The 17,594-nt window shown below is 44.1% G+C and overlaps 1 protein-coding gene across 1 annotated transcript in view; it reads left to right on the top strand.

Annotated features, from left to right (window-relative positions):
- Window positions 1–1,768, top strand: part of rpf2 (ribosome production factor 2 homolog) — a 13,262-nt gene extending 11,494 nt beyond the window's left edge. The window contains exons 8-10 of the mRNA XM_086061097.1: window positions 494–596; window positions 681–825; window positions 1,196–1,768. Of these exons, the coding sequence (XP_085917223.1) occupies window positions 494–596; window positions 681–825; window positions 1,196–1,384 (437 nt within the window). The 3' untranslated portion in view covers window positions 1,385–1,768. The remainder of the gene's footprint in view (window positions 1–493; window positions 597–680; window positions 826–1,195) is intronic.
- The last annotated feature ends 15,826 nt before the right edge of the window (window positions 1,769–17,594 follow it).

Genomic DNA, 17,594 nt, shown 5'->3' with positions numbered 1-17,594 from the left:
GAGGAGACTTAGTAACAGGACTGAGAAGCACCTCCTGTCCAACCCGCCTCCCATCCCCAACGCTGGAGTCCACCTACCCAAGTAGATTTCAAATCTGTGGAAAACACTGAAGTGACTTGTTGCAGATTCGCCAATGGCGGACACTTTCCCGCATGCCTCCAACATACCTTCAACTATATCAATTTTACTTACTGGCTCAGTTAAGGTAAGTATACGTACATGTCAATCAATCGGCATGATTTTATGCGGGAAAGTGTCCGCCATTATCGAGTCTGCAACTAGTTACTTGGAGTTCAGTGGTTAAAAAAAAAAAAAAATTACTCCGAAAAACAGAAGCTGGTGCTGGAATCAGTTTTTCGGAGGAAAAAAAAATTACACCCAAAAAAAACAAAGCTCCCTCAGAAAATTTGTCAGAAAAACCAGAGGCTTTATTTCGCCACGTAAATGCAATATGCTTTTCGTACAAATGGACGGTCTGCTTTTTCTTTTCCAGACTTCTTCAGGGGTCCAACTGTGTCTGCAGTGCGTTTGGCAGGCTTAGAACACGTTCTGCACTTCACTGCCACGGATGGCAAAATATTCATGCGTAGTTACAGGTGAAACTCCAACATTAAGATCTTAATTATTCTTAAAATAACACTTAATATGAATACATTTTCTTTTGCTCTTCAAAATTGCAGGTCTTTGTTGAAAAAGTCGGGCTGCAGGACACCGCGCATTGAGCTGGAGGAGATCGGGCCGTCATTTGACTTTGTTTTAAGAAGAACACACCTTGCTTCAGACGACTTGTACAAGACATCCCACAAACAGCCCAAGGCTCTAAAGGTACATTTAATGTCTGTTTGTTTTAATAAACTTTTTACCATCCGTGCATTTCCCAAAAAAAAGGTCAAAATGCAAAGTCAAGTTGGCAAGGCCACTTCAACCGTAGGACAATGCAGCAACAAATAAAAATCGGATGGCTGTGGTTTAAATGCTTTGCTGCCACCATCTATTTGAAATGGCATACTCTTTATAGCGTTGTCGTCAATTCTTTGCTGATATTCACTATTTGATGCAAGGCAGGGAAGTAACTAAATAATTGAACAGTTTGATCATGAGTTGGCACATGTTGACCTTAGAATGGAGTTTGCTGTGTTTTCATATTATATTTTTGAAATGTATGTGAATTTCTTCCTTCTGTGACTCTTAACAGCCCAAGAAGAAGAAGAATATATCCCACGATGCTTTTGGCACAAGGTTTGGCCGTGTGCACATGCAGAAGCAGGATCTTTCTAAGCTTCAGACGCGGAAGATGAAAGGTCTGCGTAAAAGGAAAGGCGAGGTGGTTGATGCTGGCGAACAGGATGGAGAGTCTCCCAAAGTAGCAAAATTGGAGAACTGAGGTGTGGGATGGACAACTGGTTACTCAAGTCTTTACATCTACAATACTGTGCGGGTTTCTTTACCTAGTCACATTGGTCCTCATCACCACCTTTTACTGCCTCCATCGCGAGGAATTCAATTGCTTCCCAGACCAAGTAATTATCTTGGAGAAGGAAAGTATAAAAAAAAGATAGACATATGTTTAATCAAAATGAGTTTTTAATTTACCCGGTAACCTACAATCTATTGTGTTTTTTGTGTTGGGATGTTCCCAAGTATGTGAATTTTTTCAAACATATCCAACGTTGCCATAATACCGTTTAATTTACCATTTTATTCATTCTGTTACCCTGTTCTTAATTTTATGTTATGCAAAATAAAAAAGCTTTGCGGTGTGATACGATTCTATGATGGATTATTTCAGTCGATATAGTATGGCTGCTGCAGATTCCTGCTTGATTTATGATTGTTTTTAAAAGGTTTTAATTATGTCCAAGCTGTATGTGCAAGGCCTTCTTTCTAGACTGGACGGGATCACGGAACAACAACAAAAAAAGCATAATTTGTCAGACGGTAGAAACTAGAAAGCAATCTAAAAGCTGTCTATTTCCCATTTAGTAAAAGAGGCAACGTAAGATGGCTGCCCTCTGGCCTCAGACACGAGGGGCCTAGTTTGGGAGGGGTGGGGGTGCACATGCTCAAATGTTGACTTCTTGGCTGAGAAGCGTGCTCGTATTTTTACTTCCTATTTATTAATTCATTAGGATTATGGCGGCTTCTGCTCGAACCGACGGGAGGATGGCGTGAGCCTGTTTTTATTTCCCAAAGATATGGTTTTAAACAAAAACCGTGGGGGCGGGTTTGATATGTATTTTACAGTTTTTTGATAGTGATATGCCTGCATGTCATACCAATTGAGGTGGGTGGGCAAAGCTCTGGGCTTTGGCAAAATTCACTCCATTTACGCTTAGTAGTCCCCTTTTCTGCTGAAAAGCATGTGAGGATTGGACAAACAGAAATAGATTTTTTTGGGGAGGGGGGGACAAATTCACCCTAGTGTGTAATATGTAAAGGCATATTGACTTTTCTATGAATTTTATTCATCACAACTAGTAAGACGAACCTATTGAAATTCATATAACATCTTTTTTTTTTTTATATTTATTTTTTTATATAAAGAGCTCAGTATTGTTCATTCGGAAATGTCATCATTGCTCTTTATTTATTTTTATTTTATTTATTTTTTTATATATATATTTTTTTATGTATGTGTATGTGCGTGCGTGCGTGTATTTGTTAGCTCACCAAAAAACCTATTAGAAAAAATCTCATACCGTTCACCTAAACCGAACACCGCCGTCAGGAGACCCGAGTGGACCAAGGAAGGTGAAATCCAGCACCGACCAGACACCACCCACCAGAACTCCTCCCCAACCCAAGAAACATCCAGACCCCGACAAATCCAAAAAACATAAAATCAGGGAGGCCTCAAGAGACCGAAGGAGAGACAGAGAAAAGGAAGGAAGGACAGACGAAGCCGAGTGAGATCCACAGACACCAGCCTCCACCGATTCAATGACCTGAGGAGGAAACAGATTGTGTCTTGAGTTTCGGTAGATGCTGGTGTGGTGGATCTGGCATGCATGAAAATCTCCACCAAAGAGGGGAGCAGTCGACCCCCGCCGGAACAGAGCAAGCGCAACACCTCAGGGCCCCACAGGCCGCGGCAGCGCCAAAGGACGACCCCCGGGCCCCGCCAGGGCCACCGGCCGGAGAGCAAACCCAGGAGCAGGAGTGCCCCCCGACCCAACGCAGCAGGACGGGGCACTGCAGGCCCGCCAGGCACCCCACCGGCCCCCAACCCCCGCACCCCCGCCCCCCCATCCACCCCAGCCCCAGCCGCCCCCAGGTCCCCAATCCCCCAGACACCCCAGCACCCCCCCGCAACCCCCCCCCCCAACAAAGCCGCCCTCCCCCCCCGACCAACCGGCAGCCCCCCAACACCCGACCCCCAGCCCCCGGGGACCACCCGCACCCAGGCACCGGCGCCGAAGAGGGGCCGGACAGCGGAGCGGAGAAGGCAGCCGCGCCCACCCCACCCCCCGCCGTGTGGATGGACGGAACACCGGGGGCAGAAGGGGGAGATGGGGGCTCCGGAGGGCGGCCGACACCCCCGAGCCCCAGGCCCAGCGGGGGAAGGCCCCGGTCGTCACCCCAGCGTTCTTTGTGAAAGTTAACCCCTGTTACTGAGTCCGCCAGCTCGCCGACTGGCGAACTCTACCCCTAAACCGTGAATGTGACCCCACCCAGTGTATATACAAGTGTGTGTGTGTGTGTGTGTGTGGTGCATTAAAATTAGGAGCAGGTGAACCGGAGCCGAGGGAAATGATATTCCCACGCTCCGATCCACCCGCCTCCCAAGCATGTTACTGAGTGTATGTGGTGCATTAAAAAAAATAGATAGGGCGGGGAGGGGGGTGGGGACACAGACAGGGGACCGCTGCACTGCTCTATACTGCGGCCCCCAACCGATGGCACCCCCCAAGTTGTGTGGTGTATTAAAATTGGAGGGGAGTTGTAGGGTGAAGACGGTGTTTCCACCCTACCCCACCCCCCAAAGTGTGTTATGTGCCCTATATGTCTATAAAAGTGTATTGTGCAAACCTAGTGTAGTGAGTTAAGAGGAGCGACCAGCGGGGCCCTCCCCAACCGGGCGGGGGCAGGAGGCACACCGGCCCACCAGGCCCCCACCGGGACCCCGGCGGGCATATGAGACCCGTCCGGCGGGGCGATAGGGCTCGCCCCCCGGATACTGGGTCCCGCCCGAGGTGCCAGGACGCCCATCGGAGCGGGGCGGGCACGACATCAAACCCCAGCCACCCCAGCCACCCCCGCCGGCCCCCGTAGCACCGAGACCCGGGCCATGGATGGAGCCCCCGACCCAGGGGAGGGGAAGGAAGGCGTACCGGGGAGGGGGGAAGGAGACGACAAGAAGGGCAGGGGGCAGCGGCAGGGCCGCAGAGAGAGGGGGAGAGGAGGAGGAAGGGTGACGAGGGAGAAGGGACAGGGAGGCGGAGGACGGGCGGGGAGAGGCGAGGAGGGGAGAGGCAGCAAGGGGGAGGAAGGGGGAGGGGAGAGGGAACTACCGGGCACCCCGGCGGCCCACAGGCCCCGAACCGCGTCGCCGGGCCCAGAGCGACGGACCGCGCCGGAACGGCGCCGCCCCCGACACCAGGGAAAGCCCCGCAACGCAGCACCCCCCAAGAGACCCAGGGAACGGCCAAGACGCAGCCGCCACCCAGCAGCCAATAGAGGGGCAGACCCGCCCACGCCCAGCCAGGGGGGACAGCACCCACAGAATTAACCCACTGGCATGCCGTGAATCCGAATATCAACCCCTGGTGCCCATCGGAGGCGAATCCGCTCGATCCCGCTGGCAGCAGCCAGGTTCCCGACTATAGAAACACAACCATTAGTTACAAATTGCCAAATACAGAAACATCAATGCAAGTTATAACGCTGCTGTGGCTCTCGCTAACAGGCAGAATTAAGATCCAAGTTTAGGTTAAAAAATTCTATATACGTAGACCATGTTTCTTTAAATTTTGACGTTTGGTTTTTATTTGAGGCAGATATTTTTTCCATTAAAATATGATTTATGAGGAGGTTAGACCATTGGTCGATATTCAAAGTTTGTTTATTTTTCCAGTTAACAAGAATTGTTTTTTTTGCGATAGTAAGGGCTACAAGTATAGATTGAAATTGTTTATGTGGTAAGTCAGTTGTTAAGTCACCTAGCAAACACAAGTTTGGAGAGAACGGTATCCTACAGTCCAAGACAGCGGAAAGTTTTTCTAAGACTTTAGTCCAGAAATACATAACCGGAGTACATAACCATAAAGCATGAAAATAAGTGTCTGTAGTGTTTTGTAAACACTGGAGTCTGAGAGTCCCATTTTCTTCATCATATATTGAGTAATGTATGTTCTGTGAATAATTTTATATTGGATAAGTTGTAAATTTGTGTGTTTTGTCATTTTAAAAACGTTTTCACAAACTTGAATCCAAAAGTCAGATTCCGGAGCTATAGACAAGTCTGTTTCCCATTTTGAGATGGGTAAAGACGTTTTATCAGTATATGAAAGTAACTTATATATTTTTGAGAGTTTTTTTGTTGTTGTCGGAGAAAGCTTGGTAATATCTTAAGCTAAAACAGACGGTTGGAGCGTACCCCGGAGTGTTCGAATTTGTTTCTTTATCATACTTTTAACTTGCAAATAATGTAAAAAGTTTCCGTTTTTTTATTTTGCATTTTTGGAGCAAGGATGTATATGATATAAACATATTATCTGAGAAGAGATGGTGGAGATGTGTAATTCCTTTCTGCTCCCACACATTCAAATAAAACGATTGGTTGTTAATTTGAAAGTCGGGGTTATGCCATAGGGGAGAAAGCCCGCAGGGCTCCACTTGGGCTTTTGTCATTTCTAGTGCCTTCCACCAGGCAGTCAGGGTGGCGGAAATCATTGGATTTTTAAAGCAGTTATGTCGCTTAATCGATGTTGTAATAAAGAGTAAATCTAGGAGTCTGAGGTTATTACAATCCTTCTGTTCTAGTTCCAGCCAACAGTTAGTATCTCTATTGGGTTGTGCCCATAAAATAATATATTGTAGCTGGTTGGCTATATAATAGTGCATAAAATTTGGTGCCTCTAGACCTCCTTTGGATTTATTTTTCTGAGTCCAACAACTGGAACCAGTTAGCCGTAGGTTTAAATGGAATCATTGAGAAAAAATAGTTTATTTTGGGTAAAACTTTCATTTTAATAGTGGCTATTCGTCCTATTAGAGAAATAGGAAGATTATTCCAGCGCTCCAAGTCACTATAAATGCTATCCAGAAGTGGAGTGAAATTTAAATAAACTAAATCAGTTAATTTAGGTGAGATTTTTATACCTAAGTATTTTAAATTACCTATAGGAAATGAGTAGTATGGGTCCTGGCTTGCAGGGTTCCATGAATTTTCTGTAATAGGTAGAAGTGTTGATTTTGTCCAGTTAATAGAATAGTCTGATAACTGTGAGAATTTAGTTATTAAGTTAAATACTTCCCCTAACGAAATAGCAGGTTTTTCTAAATAAAGTAAAATATCATCGGCATATAGATTAATTTTATGTTCTGTTACCCCAGAGTGAATTCCTTGAATCATTCTTTCCTGGCGTATGGCTAATGCAAGTGGTTCAATAAATATTGCAAATAATAAAGGCGACAGTGGGCATCCCTGTCTTGTGCCTCTCTGTAGAGTAAAACTCTTAGATATAATCCCATTAGTAGTAACAGTAGCTTTAGGAGAATCATATAATACTGACACCCAGTGAATAAATGACTTCCCATAACCAAATTTATTTAAAACAGCAAAGAGGATGGACCAGTTAACTTTATCAAAAGCTTTTTCTGCATCCAATGATATAATAACTGCCTTTTTATCATGCCGCTGTGACATACTAATAAGGTTAAAGAGCCTTCTAATATTAGTAGAGTGACGCTCTTTAACTCTTTGACTGCCATAAACGTTATATAACGTTTAGCATAAACCTAGGGAAGGGCGCCGAGGACGTTAAAAGACCTATGTTTTTGTTTTTTTTTGAAAACGGGTGCAGGAAAGCCTTGGGCAGCTGTGCTGAAAGTATCAGGCAGATCTGATTAGTAAAAGACTCGTTTTGGCCCCTAGAGGGCAGCGATGACTCTCTTTGCACAAGGTTGGATGGGCCGCCCACCGTGGGCGTCAGTAGAAGACGTGAGGCGGAGCTAGAGTGTTGAGGAGACAATGGCTGGTCAATGGCTTGACCAAGCAACCGGTTGCAAGCAGCTCACGCTTGAGCATTTTTTTCAAAGACGGAAAGCATCAATCAATACTAAAAAGCGCATTGATGTCGACGATGATGATGACTCCGAGCTTGACGCCAAAGTTGGAAGCCTTGACGCGACTGTTATGATCACGTAGTAAGCCTCACCGGCTAAGCGCGGCTAGCACGGCTAGCGCTGCTAAGGCCGCAAGACGCGCACAATAGCCGACCGGGTACTTCTACACAATCGGACATTCGATCGGGCGATGGAGAGTTGGCATCGACCAATGCAGATTGATGATGATGATGATGATGACTCCGAGCTTGACGCCAAAGTTGGAAGCCTTGACGCGACTGTTATGAACACGTAGTAAGCCTCACCGGCTAAGCGCGGCTAGCGCTGCTAACGCCGGAGCTGCACAAGCGGACATTCGATCGGACAATGAAGAGTATCCCGAGTCCAATGCATATTCATCGGAGGAGCGGGTACAGTCTGATCACGGAGAAGACACTGTTTCTGGACTACGATGCCACCATGAATGGAGTGGATAAGATGGATCAGAACATCTCTTACCACCCGGTATAGCAACTGAAGGACACGAGGAAGCGAGACGTAACGAAACCGTAGCATGATCCTGATATTAGACTTGATGGCAACACACACTGCAGTATATACTTGCTATTCCCCGGAAAAAAACGGCCGGCAAGAAAGTGGAGCACGCGAAGAGGCAATCTGTTGTGCAAATGCGGTTGCGTCTCCTTGCACGCAGGAGAGTGTTACACAAAGAAAAACTGTCGTTGAAACATCCACATATTTGTAAATAGCACCACAGTTGCACACATTTGTAAATAGTTTGCCAAATTGTTGTCAAATTGTTACACTGTTGAATGTAAATAAACGTATTTTGCTATCAAAAAACACTTTTTCATTCTTGGTGGTAGTGTTTTATAGAAGTAAAGCACTATTTAGGTGTTTGTGGCATCATTCATGGACAAAAAGAAGTGTCAAATTCACTAGAATGCATGAAATAATATCCGTATTTTGGTCCAAAACAGGCGAAATTGGGTCAAACTAACCATTTTCTATTGTTGATTACTAAAGAACGGAATAAGGTAGAAACAAACTTTTTTTTCTGATGAAAGATGAAAGTCCAATCTTTCATTTGGTAGTACGTGTGTTTCCATAGTCCAAACAGAACATTTTCTGTGGACCTTGAAAGATCAGTCAAAATGCTTAAATCGGCTGGCACTGACGGCATCCCTTTTCTGAAAACGTCTGGCAGTCAAAGAGTTAATAAAGCCTGTTTGGTCGCTATGAATGATTGTCGGGATTACTGTTTCTAATCTAGATGTAAAAGCCTTAGTGATAATTTTAATATCAGTGTTAATTAGTGAAATCGGACGGTAACTTGATGGAAGGGTGGGGTCTTTTTCTGGCTTTAATAAAAGTTTAATTGCTGCTGTATTCATGTGTGGGCGTATGTGACCATTAGTTTTAATTTCTGTTACTACTCTTAAGAATAGTGGAGCAAGCATTGACCAGAAGTGCTTTAAAAATATAGCCGGATAACCATCCGGGCCGGGTGCTTTGCCATTTGGCATACTATCTAGAGCACTGTACAACTCGTTTATAGTAAGTGGTGCATCTAACATATCTTTATATTCAGTAGTTACCTGAGGTATATTTAAGCTACTGAGGAATGCCTCAATATGCTCTGGGTTAGGTTTATTAGTTTCTGAGTATAGGTTGTGATAATAATTATAAAAAATTTGATTAATTTCTTCTGGTGATTGTGTACATTCACCAGTTGTCCCTTTAATAGCCGTTATAAGCGATTTTTCCCGATTACGTTGAAGTTGGTTTGCAAGAAATTTACCTGATTTGTTATTATATTCAAAGTTGTTGTATCTCAATTGTTGTATTATAAACTCTGTCTTTTTAGTTAACATATCGTCTAACTGTATTTTTGTATTTTGTAAGTCAGTCCATATTTGGTTATTTGGGTTTATTGCGTACTCATCCGTCAGTTGTTTAATTTTATCTTCCAAGTCTTTTTCTAATTTTTGATCCTGTTTCTTTTTATAAGATGAATATGATATAATTTTACCTCTAATTACTGCTTTCCCAGCTTCCCAGAGAAGAGCTGGAGATAGGTCTGGAGAGTCATTTATTTCCAAAAAGTCTGCCCATTCTTTTCTTCTAATTTTGTCAAATTCTGCGTCGTTTAGTAGTGAGATGTTAAAACGCCATGTAGGTGGTGGTTTAAATGTATAATCAACTTGTAGGGAAAGGGAGACTGGTGCATGGTCGCTAATAATAATAGGATGTATTTTTGTAACGGTTTTATCAGCAATAGAATTATTTGTAAGAAAAAAATAAATTCTTGAAAAGGACCGGTGCACAGCGGAAAAGAAGGTAAATTCCTTCTAATTTGGGTTTTTAAGTCTCCAGCTGTCGACGAGGCCAAAGTCATCCATATATTCCCCTATTACTTTTGTAGATTGTGATGGCCTTATACATGTTGTTTTATTAGAACGATCTATTAATGGATTTAAGGTTGTGTTAAAGTCTCCTCCAATAATAATAGTAGAGTTCGCTGCTAATTCAAACAGCTTAGAGAAAAATTCATGGAAAAAGGCCGGATCATCATTATTAGGGGCATATAAATTACCGAATGTATATATTTTATTAAATATAGTCACCTGAATAATAATGTATCGGCCCACTGGGTCTGTTATTGTATTATTTAGAGTAAAGAGTAAATTCTTACGTATGAGTATACAGACTCCCCTTTGTCTACTGTTATAAGGGGCAGAGTACACTTGGCTAAAATTTTTATCAATAAGTAATTTTTCTTCAGATTTTTGTAGGTGGGTTTCTTGTAGGAGGCAAATATCTGCTTTTAATTTTAAGAGATGGTCTAAAGTTTTTATTCTTTTTGCCTGTGAGCGAGCGCCACAAACATTCCAGGAAACCAGAACTAATTTATGCATACAAATAATATAAACTCAGTCCTATGTATATATCTGTATAGGCCATTTGCCACCACTGGCATGTTATAGGATAGAATCAAAGTGGTTAGGTGATTTATATAGTTTGTGTAAAATATGAGGTAACGTATAAGGTAACGTGTAAGGTAACGTGTAAGTAAATAAAACAGTGCAAAAACGAGTAGGGAGGTGAAAGTGAAGGAAATTAACAGGGGATTAAACATAACAATACACCAGTAACCCAAGCGAGATTTTTTTATTTAAATATACTTTAGATATAGTTGTGTATTAATATTATATTTATAATATAGCCTAAACATAATAAGTATTCATATTTTTGGTTTTATAACCACATATACAGTATATGTATACACCTAGTAATCAAACTAAGTTTAGTTCCACCAATGCCAATTAGAACAGCCAGGGAGTGGAATTGGGGTTCCGGAATAGTTGGCCATCGATATATAACTTATCAACGGCTATCGTAGTCCGTTTACCCTCCTGCCTATTTTGTTTCATTATAGGAAACAGTACCTTTCGCCGCTCATTGATCTCTCTCGGGAATTGATCATTCATTCCAAATGAGGTCCCTTTAAGCTCACGTCCTTTACTTTTTACAAATTCTTTCTGTTTAAAATGCTCAAACTTGGCAATAATAGGACGGGGTTTGTTGCCCCTACGGGCTCCAAGCCGATGTACCCGGTCAAAAGAGATGTTATTTACCGTCTCCTAAGGAATTTTTAATGACGTCGTCATAATTTTTTTTATCTCAACCTCTGGGTTATCAGAGGTATTCTCGGATATACCTGAGAATATTAAATTCTCCTGCATACTACGGGATTGGACATCTAAAACTGTTTCTTTTAGCGTTTTATTCTCCTTTTTCATAGTTTCCAGCTCGGCTGAAACAGCCGCGAGTGAAGAGTGTAGCTCGGCATTTTCCCGTTGAAGGACACTTACCTGCTGACTGACGAATTCCAGGTTTACCTTTAATTCTTTGACGTCCTCGAGGATGAGGCCGAGGACGTCAAGTTTTTTATTTATGGACTCCAGCACACTGACCGAAACGTCCGTAGTGGTTAGGTCATCCGTGTCCGTCGCTGAGTCGTTTTTCCTCTTCTTCGAAGAAGGTTTCTTCAACGGTTTCTCGACGGAAGGATCCTCCATCGCGCAGCTGTAAAAATATCCGTCGATGAAACGTTCAAGGTCCTCCACGTTGGGTGGTATTTCAAATCTGCCGGATGAAAGAGAGAAGAGAAAAGCCAAGATATATGATGGTTAAATTTGGATTAGTTTAGTATAATAGAGCTAGTTCTATCTTAGCAGCAGGGCGCCGCCATGTTAGGGTTTCTGGTCTCGCTGTAGGTCTCGCGATAGTCACAGCATCTCGTGAGCTAAAATGTGTGGCAATTCATATAACATCTTTATGATATCAATACAATGTAATCTGAAACCTATTGGGATTAGGTAAAATCAGAAAGGGGCCGCTAGGGTCTTTTTTTTCCCCTTTGTTCCCCCTTTTTTTTTTATTGCTCTCTTTTTAAAAAAGTTTTTTTATTTTGTATGTGCGTGAGTATGTGCGTGTGTGTGATTGTGTACTCATTAATTCGCCTAAAACTTATTAAAAATCCCATACCGTTCACCTAAACCGAATACTTCAGAATCCAGCTAGAGTCGTGAGGTTGTCAGGAGACCCGAGGAAGGATCAAAGAAAATAAAGGAAAGTGAAATCCAGCACCGACCAGACATTACCTACTACCCACCGGGTTACCAACCAGAGTCTTTCACCAACCCGAGAAACATCTAAATTCCAACAAATTAGGGAGACCAAAGGAGAGACTGAGGAAAAGAAGGAAGGTTAGATGAAGCAGAGTGAGATCCACAGACATCAGCCTCCACCGATTTAACGACCAGAGGAAGAAGCAGATTGTGTTTGAATTTCGATAGATGCTGGTGTGGTGGATCTGGCATGCATGAAAACCTCCACCAAAGAGGGGAGCCGTCGACCCCGGCCAGGACAGAGCAAGCACAACCCTCCAGGGCACCCCAGGCCACGGCAGCACCAAGGGACAACCCCCGGGCCCCGCAGGGGCCACCGGCCAGAGAGCAAACCCAGGAGCGTCCCCCCACCCCACACGGTCCGCGCCCCAAGCCCAACGCAGCAGAACGGGGCACGGCAGGCCCGCCAAGCACCCCACCAGCCCACAGCCCCCGCTCCCCCCACCCACACCTGCCACCCACCACAACCCAGCCCCAGCCCCAGCCGCCCCCCAGGCCCTCAAACCCCCAGCCACCCTCCACCCCCAAACAAGCCGCCGCCCCCCGACCCCACCACCGCCAGCCCCTCAAACCCCAACCCCCAAACCCCGGGGACCCCCCCCCCCGTACCCAGGCATCGGTGCCGAAGAGGGGCCAGACAGCGGAGCGGGTCTTTTTTTAAAAAAAATTATTCTTAAGAGCTCAGTATTGTTCATTCGGTAATTTTACTGATTTGACATGTCATCATCATTGCGCTCTCTCTCTTTTTATTTTTATTTATTTATTTATTTTTGTATGTGGGGTGAGTGCATGTGAGTGTGTACTCATTAGTTCACCTAAAACCTATTAAAATCCCATACCGTTCACCTAAACCGAATACTTCAGAATCCAGCTAGAGTCGTGAGGTTGTCAGGAGACCCGAGGAAGGATCAAAGAAAAGAAAGGAAAGTGAAATCCAGCACCGACCAGACATCACCTACTACCCACCGGGTTACCAACCAGAGTCTTTCACCAACCCCAGAAACATCTAAATTCCAACAAATTAGGGAGACCTCAAGAGACCAAAGGAGAGACTGAGGAAAAGAAGGAAGGATAGATGAAGCAGAGTGAGATCCACAGACATCAGCCTCCACCGATTCAACGACCAGAGGAAGAAGCAGATTGTGTTTGCATTTCGATAGATGCTGGTGTGGTGGATCTGGCATGCATGAAAATCTTCACCAAAGAGGGGAGCCGTCGACCTCGGCCAGGACAGAGCAAGCACAACACCTCAGGGCCCCCCAGGCCACGGCAGGGCCAAGGGACAACCCCTGGGCCCCGCAGGGGCCACTGGCCGGAGAGCAAACCCAGGTGCCAGGAGCGCCCCCCACCCCAACATGGCCCGCGCCCCCAACCCAATGCAGCAGAACGGGGCCCCCCCTAACCAAGCCGCCCACCCCCACCAACCGCCAGCCCCCCAGACCCCGACCCCCAAACCCCGGGGACCCCCCGTACCCAGGCATCGGGACCGGACAGCGGAGCGGAAAGGGCACCGGCGCTCACCCCATGTCCCCTTCTGCCCCCGGTGTTCCGTCCCTCCACGCGGCGGGAGATGGTGTGAGCGCCGGTGCCCTTTCCGCTCCGCTGTCCGGTGGACAGGCGGCACACGGTCTTTTTATTTTTAATGACGAACATTATTGTTGAAATTAAATCAAAATTAAGTGGAGTTAAAATTTTATAACGACCCAGCCAACATGTCCACTTGGGTCCTATGTGTGTTTTCACATCATATGGGCATGGGTTCCATCTGGTTTTGGTCCTGGGTTCCGCCAGGGGCACACCTGTGTACAGCAATGCTCATTTTAAAGTGCTTTATAAATGCAGTTGAGTTGAGTTTATAAATTTACAATTTTTAATCACAGCTGCTGTGATTTCCGAAGTACTATTGCATATGATTATGGCTACCAAAAGATTATAGATTGAATCGAGATCACGTTTACATTTCACTCTTCTGTCTCTTTTGTGGCATGTGCAAGAGGTGGTTTCACCATGAGTGTGTCGGGAGTCCTGATATCAAGGGGGATTACCAGTGCCCTGCATGTGAATGATTCACCTGAATCTTGGACACTTCATTATTTTCTTTTTTTATTATTTATTTTTGTGTATATTTTGTAGATATTTTGTTATTTCAGGCAGTCCGTTTCCCCCAGCTTGCCTGGGATTGCACAACCCCAACCCCCCCCCCCCCAACTAAATCTACTTTTATGAACCCCTCCACATAAAAAACTATTCAATTATCAAAACCGAGTCAATTTTAATGTACAAAAAAATTACCAAGAATTATGAGTATGTTAATGACCAGGTCATGGGATTACAGAAATACCATTTAAAACATTTTCTTTTGTCAAAAAAGAGACATTCGGCAATTTAGGGAATAACCAGTCGTGCAAATCTTCCCAGAAGGTATTAACAAATATGCAATGATTTATACAGTAGTCTACTCGCGAGATGGGAGGAGCAAGATGGCCGCCCTGTGACTTCAATGGCTTACACTAGTGTGTATGGGCTCTCTGCTATCTAGTCATATATTCAGATCAGTGTTTTCTAATCAGGCTGGGTTTAAAATCTCAGTACATTGATATCGAATCGATATTGCTTTTCATAGCCCAGTATCGATTCATAAAACCATGTATCGATACTTTTCTAATGTAGTGCGTTTCATCGAAGTACATGTAAAACACGTTGTTTCTTGCCACACAGTATCCTGTAATGCAACGAGTGAACATAAACAATGGCATCACACATCCTCCCAGAGACAACATGGCCGAATGCAAGGCATATCGATGTCTGAATAACAAATGGAAAAACAGAGATAAGCACTATTTTTGTGTGCCTAAACCTGGTAATCCTCAACGAAAATGAATAGCGAAACAGTGGCTTCATAACTTGTGTGCAGGACACTCTATGAGAAATTTCCCTTTTGGCCGGTATTTGGTGGTTTGCGAGGACCATTTTGCTGAATCCTGCTACGAGAAGAACTTAGGAGCGGCGCTATTGGGATACTTGGCTAAAAAGAAGCTCAAATCTGATGCAGTCCCAACAATATTTAGCGACCGACCCCAAAAGCGGTTGGAGTCACAAAATAAGAAAAAGGTATGAAAATAATGCTACCATAAAAGCAGTGGTTATTTTTCTGAGATTGGTAACACTCCGAGTGTTATTTTGCTGGTTGTAAATAGGCTATTTTACCGTGTTTGCCTATATTAATGACGATTTTACAACATTGCAGAAGCTCAGATTTGCCATTGATAAGAGTATTATTAACTAGCTTGTCTTTCGTAGGGACAAAGTTGTGAGTCTGCAATGCTAACCGCTGAGCTAAAAGTTTGCGATACCCGTTTGTCTCGACGAGACTGCGAACACGTCACGATTATGCAGCGACCGTGTACATTTGTTAGTCATCTGTGCTTGTAAATGTATATGCTTTGCAAAAAAAATGCTGTCATTAGTACAAGCTACACTCATAACGTGTATGTCGTCTCGTCGAGACGAACAGACCTCACTAGCACTTAGCTATTAGCAGCGCAAAGTCATGCCAACTTTGTCGCTACGAAAGCTACTTACTTACACTATCAACGGCAGTTCGTAACTCAGAGCCTCTGGAATGTTGTGAAAATGTCATTAATCGAGACCCGTGTGTTGAAGTAAAAATGCTATTTTTAGATCGCAAGGCCACGTGACTCCAGCAGCGTGAATCGGAAAGGGGGTCAACATAGAAGCGTGCTTGCAGACGAGCCATGCTAGTATTGTTTGTTTTATTCTAGTTTATCTCCGGGGGAAAAACATGTCGAGTAAACACAGCTATTATGGAACTTGCTGAAACGACTCCAGACACTACGACCGTCCATATATGAAGGGTGTATTCTTTATTCGTTTTCCGAAGCCAAAAATTCAGAGGGATAGATGTGCGGGATCAACTCGTGCGGACGTCCAAAAGACCAGTGAAGCCTTTCACTTTCATATGTAGGACACATTTTGTTGGGGGCCATTCTCATAGTCGGACATCCGGGCGTTTATGACGTCACCAACCATAGTAACGCTTCGCCATATTGAAAAGGGGACATAACACAAGCAGTTGCTCTGTCGTGCATTGGATTACAAACGCGTCAAACTTCGGTCTTATTTGCGATCTGTTGTCCGTCGGAATGACTAAAAGTTGCTGTGTTGCGGGTTGTAAAACAAGGACGAATTCGGAGCCGCATCTGCAGTTCTTCAATCTTCATTCTTCCTCGTGAGAAGAAAAGGAGACACAAATGGCTGAAAGCAATCAATTGAGAAACAGTGAAAGCAGGCGGTACCGTGGACGATTTTCGCCTGTGGGAACCTAAATCCATCCTTATGTTTGCAGCCAACATTTTATTACTGGTGAGTAAAAGTTTTATAGATTTTTTTTGCCCTAATCAGCTGCTAGGATTCAATAGACTAGGCAGTGGTTATTATTAGGGGTGTGCAAAAAAAATCGATTCTCATTTAGTACGATTCAGAATCGATTTTAAATGTCCCAAAATCGATTTTATTTCAATTATTTTATACTGTCTTTGTCTGTGTGTGCCTTTATTCGGAGCGCTGTTCATGTTGTACCCGATTTGGCCACTTCGGGGCACTGTGGTTCCATGCGATCTAATACACTGTTAAGTTGTAGCCAAATTAGAGAGTAGAAGGAAAAAGTCACAATCAAGTTATTCCAATAAAAGTTGTTTTTTTTACAGTGTGGAGCCGTTCTTTTGAGTGATAAAAGTGCCGCGAGTAGCGCGCTTATTAGCATTAGCAAGTCAGACTGGAGTAGATCATTACTATTCCTAGCACATCTATAAATTGAAGCAAATATCATTGTCAATCAAATAATTTTGAATCAAAAATCGTTCCTAATCAAAAATCGATTATGAATTGAATCGAATCGTGAGACATACAAAGATTCCCACCCCTAGTTATTATTACCGTAACCCAGAGGTGGGCAATCTCGGTCCTCGAGGGCTGGAGTCCTGCAGGTTTTGGAGGTCTCTCACTTCCAACACAAGCTGATTCCAATCAACAGGATCGTTATCAGGTTTATGCAGAGCTTGCTGATGAGCTGATCATATATCAGCTGTGTTGGAGAAGGGCAACATGCAAAACCTGCAGGACTCCGGCCCTTGATGCCCACCTGTGCCGTAACCGGTAACTCTCTCGTTAGCGTTATTTTGCCGTGAACTGCTATGATTGGTCAATCGCCAGAGCGCTATATTATTGGCCTGGCAGGAATTGGTTATTTTGCCGTGACGTGAGTCATACACTGCGTGGTTCCTGCCTCGTAACACCCCACTTTGTTCTACCGCGATTCACGGCAAAATAACGCTTGGAGGCAAATTGCCGGTTACGGCAAAATAACCACTTTGTATATACTACCAGTTTGCTCACTTCCACACAATACATTTTTCCTGTATTATTTTAAGTCATTCTTGTGGTTCCCAATTAAAAATCATCACTTCTTTCTAGGTGCTAATGTCAACATGGAGAACCACCCAGATTATGTACTCTCCCTCTTCCCAAAGAAAGAAAATAAATAGTTCTGGCTCTGGGTGTAAGGTGGCACAATATGAGAGAACATCATGAAGA

The sequence above is a fragment of the Leptonotus elevatus genome, chromosome 18, assembly GCF_054856555.1.
Source record: "Leptonotus elevatus isolate MCC_2025b chromosome 18, RoL_Lele_1.0, whole genome shotgun sequence".
NCBI classification, from domain to species: Eukaryota; Metazoa; Chordata; class Actinopteri; order Syngnathiformes; family Syngnathidae; genus Leptonotus; species Leptonotus elevatus.
Note: the sequence above shows the minus strand (reverse complement) of the source record. Positions and strands in the feature narration are given on the sequence as shown.